At 27.1% G+C, this 4,677-nt stretch overlaps 1 protein-coding gene across 1 annotated transcript; it reads right to left on the bottom strand.

The window, feature by feature from the left end:
• Window positions 1–2,458: 2,458 nt before the first annotated feature.
• LOC108569924 lies at window positions 2,459–3,370 on the bottom strand. Its single transcript, XM_017931693.1, has 3 exons — window positions 3,337–3,370; window positions 3,087–3,260; window positions 2,459–3,022 (listed from the first exon to the last, which is right to left on the bottom strand). The coding sequence occupies exons 1-3, from the start codon at window positions 3,338–3,340 to the stop codon at window positions 2,544–2,546; spliced, it is 657 nt and encodes a 218-aa protein (XP_017787182.1). The 5' UTR covers window positions 3,341–3,370; the 3' UTR covers window positions 2,459–2,543.
• Window positions 3,371–4,677: the final 1,307 nt, after the last annotated feature.

A 4,677-nucleotide genomic window follows, 5' to 3' on the forward strand; every position in this document is an offset into this window, starting at 1 on the left:
TTTTTTTTTTTAATTCAAAAACCAAGTGTGCGAAATGTAGAAATTTCAAAGTACATTTGAAAGAATTTCTGTGATTGAACTAATTCATATGAATTTATGTAAAATGAGACGTAATTCAGTTTAGAATTTTTTTGTTCGGAAACGGAAACTTTGATGAATTTGTGATTCCTCAGAAATCGTGTGTGTCTTGACAAATTGTTATTTTTCTCAATTACCGTAAATGATTCAATTTTCGTTGAGTACACTAATTAATGCTAAATGTTTAGGCTTTCGAATGTGTCAATTGAAATATTTGTAGCTGCTGCAGATTTCCTGTAATTTATGTTCAAAGTTGAAACAATGTTTTAGTCGAGTCTTTTTACAAATCATCATTTTTCTTCAAAACTAAAAACGACACAATTATCATAAAATACACTAACTAAATGTAAAACATTGGTGTTTTCAGCGGACTATTCGCTAAATTTGTACATATTTCTAAAAAACCTATAATTAAGCCTCGAAAATCGTGTATATTTCTACAAATAATCATGTTTCTTCAAAACTATACAGGACACAATTCTCATAAAGTACACTAATTAAAGGTAAAAATTTGGTGTCTTCAGTGTGATATTTGTCAAATTTGTACATATTTATAAAAAAACGTGTAATTAAGTCTCGAAAATCGTGTATATTTTGAAAAATCTTCATTTTTCTTCAAAATTATACAGGACACAATTATCATAAAGTACACTAATTAAAGGTAAAATTTGTCCATATTTATAATAAAACGTTTAATTAAGACTCGAAAATCGTGTCTATTTTTAAGAATCATCATTTTTCTTCAAAACTATACAGGACACAATTATCATAAAGTACACTAATTAAAGGTAAAAATTTGCTGTTTTCAGTGTGATATATGCCAAATTTGTCCATATTTATAATAAAACGTTTAATTAAGACTCGAAAATCGTGTCTATTTTTAAGAATCTTCATGTTTCTTCAAAACTATACAGGACACAATTATCATAAAGTACACTAATTAAAGGTAAACATTTGCTGTTTTCAGTGTGATATTTGCAAAATTTGTTCATATTTATAAAAAACGTTTAATTAAGCCTCGAAAATCGTGTCTATTCTTACAAATCATCATTTTTCTACAAAACTATATAGGATACATTTCTCATAAAGTACACTAATTAAATATTTATAATAAAACGTTTAATTAAACATCGAAAATCGTGTCTATTTTTACAAATCATTATTTTTCTTCAAAACTATATAGGATACAATTATCATAAAGTACACTAATTAAAGATTAAAATTTGGTGTTTTCAGCGTATTATTGTTAAATTTGTACATATTTATAATAAAACGTTTAATTAAGCCTTGAAAATCGTGTTTACATTTAAGTATCTTCATGTTTCTTCGAAACTATACAGGACACAATTCTCATAAAGTACACTAATTAAAAGTAAACATTTGGTGTTTTCAGCGTGATATTGCTAAATTTGTTCATATTTATAAAAAAACGTGTAATTAAGCCTCGAAAATCGTGCTTATTTTTACAAATAATCACGTTTCTTCAAAACTATATAGCACACAATTATTATAAAGTACACTAATTAAAGGTAAACATTTGCTGTTTTCAGTGTGATATTTGCTAAATCACATGCATATTTATAATAAAATTTTTCTTTAAAACTATAAAGGATACAATTACCATAAAGTACACTAATTAAAGGTAAAAATAGCTGTTTTCAGCGTAATATTTTCTAAATTTGTTCATATTTATAAAAAACGTTTAATTAAGCCTCGAAAATCGTGTCTATTTTTACAAATCATCATTTTTCTTCAAAACTATATAGGATACAATTATCATAAAGTACACTAATTAAAGATAAAAATTTGGTGTTTTTAGCGTATTATTGACAAATTTGTCCATATTTAATAAAAAACGTGTAATTAAGCCTCAAAAATCGTGAATATTTTGAAAAAAATTTCATTTTTATTCAAAACTGCACAGGACACAATTATCATAAAGTACACTAATTTAACGTAAAAAAATGCTGTTTTCAACGTAATATTTGCCAAATTTGTCCATATTTATAATAAAATATGTAACGAAGCCTCCAAAATCGTGTCTATTCTTACAAATCATCATGTTGCCTTAAAACTAAATACAACATAATTATCATATTAATGTTTGTGCTTTACAAATCATCATGTTTCTCAGAAATTATACAAGACACAATTATCAATAAGTATTTGGATTAAAGATGAATATTTGGTGTTTCAAACGTACTTTTTACCATATTTGTAAGTTTTTCCAATTTCCTGTTATTTACGTTCAAATTTGCAGAAAACGAAAATCGAATCTTTTTACAAATCATCAATTTTCTCGTCTTAAACGATGAAATTATCAATTTGTATGAATAAATTTTAAATAATTTATTGTTAATCGAATGGTGCAAACATCTAATAATAATAATATATATGTTTTATTGAAATAATTGCAAAAATTATAATAATAAATCAAGTTACAAAAGTTGACGATGCCAACAAGATTAAATACATGGGTTTTGATAGAACCGTTCTTGCATATACATCTTGTATTCGTAATGACAACGGTACGAAATCTCCCTGAACACAGCTTCTTCAGTTACGTTGTATTTACTAGTCACAAAGTAAACTAAATCGTCGACTTTACGCTGATCTAATTTGGGCGAGACATTACTTCCCCTTGGCAATACGTGCGTCGCCAAAACGTCCTTCGTGAATAGAACGTTGAGTAAACCGTTGGTCGCGGACTGGAAACTATCCCAATTTATAAGATTCTTGCAACATCCCGAAAGTGTGTTCCCGTTCGGCCCTAAAGTGATCGTCGGATCATCATTATTTCCATTTGTTGTCCTCTTAGATTGATCTTTCACAATGTAATTCCTCGTTGGAGTGTAACTCGCTTGCGCTGCATTCTCTGTAGTGATGTTATCCAAATTTTTGGCTAACATGTGACCAATTAAGATCTTCAGATCGTTCTCATCATCTAACAAACAAACAAACAACAATTAGTTTATTATTACCAAATAAAGAACGTTTTCTCGACTCACTGGATGTCGTTATGACGAGACACGTGAACGATTCGTTTTGATCACTCGAAATGTAACATTTCGTGTTCGGTTTCTCGGTGTCCGCAAGTTTCGAGTTATCCACAATTTTGTACTGCGTTTTCGAGTTCTGCTCGTAGTTCACCAACGCATATTTATGATCTGCTTTTAGCATTGCTGTTATAATTAGAATTAGAATTAAGAAACGAAAAAAGCCTAAACAATATGTTATAAAATTCATACTTAAACTTACCCATTTTTCTAAAATAAATCGCAAACTTGATACGCGTGTTTTTTTTTTTACTATAAAGATATATTTGTCATTGAATACACTGCAAATTTAGTTTTATATTGATAAACACAATTCGACTATACAGACTTTACAATTTCTAGTTTAAAAAAAAAATAATATTTTTTTCTTAATTTTTATTTTATATAAAAACAGACAATGAGAGAATCTGAACGATAATAAATTTGAACAATTTTGGGAATAAAATATCCTAAAATGCAATTAAAAATACTGTTTTCTTAAAAAAAAAGTGTGTCCCAAATGTAACTGACTTTTTAAATTTGTCGCCATTTTTTTTTTCATTAATATCAGAGTGGAAATTTTTGATTTGCTATCATTAGTAAACATTGAGGTTAAGTTATGGAAAAGTACACGATCGAATAAGGCGTAGAAAATGTAAAAAAATCACTTTAAAAATGATGCACATTTGCATCCTCAAATTTTCTATTCTATTTGGATTGAAGCCATAAAAAATCTCAATGATAATATAAATTTTGAACAATTGTGAAAATAAATTATGCTGAAACGATTAAAGTTCTGTAATTGAAAAGGTTTATCTATCTTTAAAAATGATGTCCCAAAAAGAACTGACATTTTGAATTTGCCGCCATTTTTTTCGCTTCAGTATCAGAGTTGCCTTTTTTGATATGTTGTCATTAGTAAACATTGAGGTTAAGTGATGGAAAAATACAGGATCGTAGAACACTTAGAAAATGTAAAATAATACTTAAAAGATGACTTCTACGAAAATGAAATTTTTTTCTTTGGGATTATCTTAAGGATAGAGCTGTTGTTCAAGAACCGATTTTCTACATGATTTATCGTTATTTCGTATCATTTCTACGTTATATTACTTATTAAAGTGAAAAAATAAATATAATTCTGTGACAATGTCGAATTTTACGAAAGTTTCGTTTCTGGAACAAAAAGTTCAAAAGTTGAATATATAAAAGATGCATGAATTCTTACAAGAAAAAGTAAAAAATAGAATTCAATTTTATAAATTTACTCCAGATTTTGTAGTTTGTACACTTGGTTTTTGTAATTTATTAAAAAAATCTAAAATATGTTTACAAAAAGAAAACTTTTTCTCTTCATATTTCACGCTGCAAATAGTGAAAATGCAAAAATCTGGCAGTATCTATTTGCATTTGTATAGATATGCTTGTTTTTAAACTCAATACAATACAATTAGTGTATTAAAAATCGCCTTATTTATGAGTGAAATTTAAACTTTGACCATAAATTACAAGAATTAGAGTTACGACAATTGAAAAAAAAAGATCGAAGCTTTTAAAAATTAAT

This window comes from Nicrophorus vespilloides, unplaced genomic scaffold, assembly GCF_001412225.1.
Source record: "Nicrophorus vespilloides isolate i.1.1-1 unplaced genomic scaffold, Nicve_v1.0, whole genome shotgun sequence".
Classification (NCBI taxonomy): domain Eukaryota; kingdom Metazoa; phylum Arthropoda; class Insecta; order Coleoptera; family Silphidae; genus Nicrophorus; species Nicrophorus vespilloides.

What these genes read in the sequence shown, in the direction of transcription:
- LOC108569924 (XM_017931693.1), bottom strand. An exon ending in TCTCGTCATAACGACATCCA is followed by an intron (nt 3,023 to 3,086) that starts GTGAGTCGAGAA and finishes TTTGTTTGTTAG; the next exon opens with ATGATGAGAACGATCTGAAG.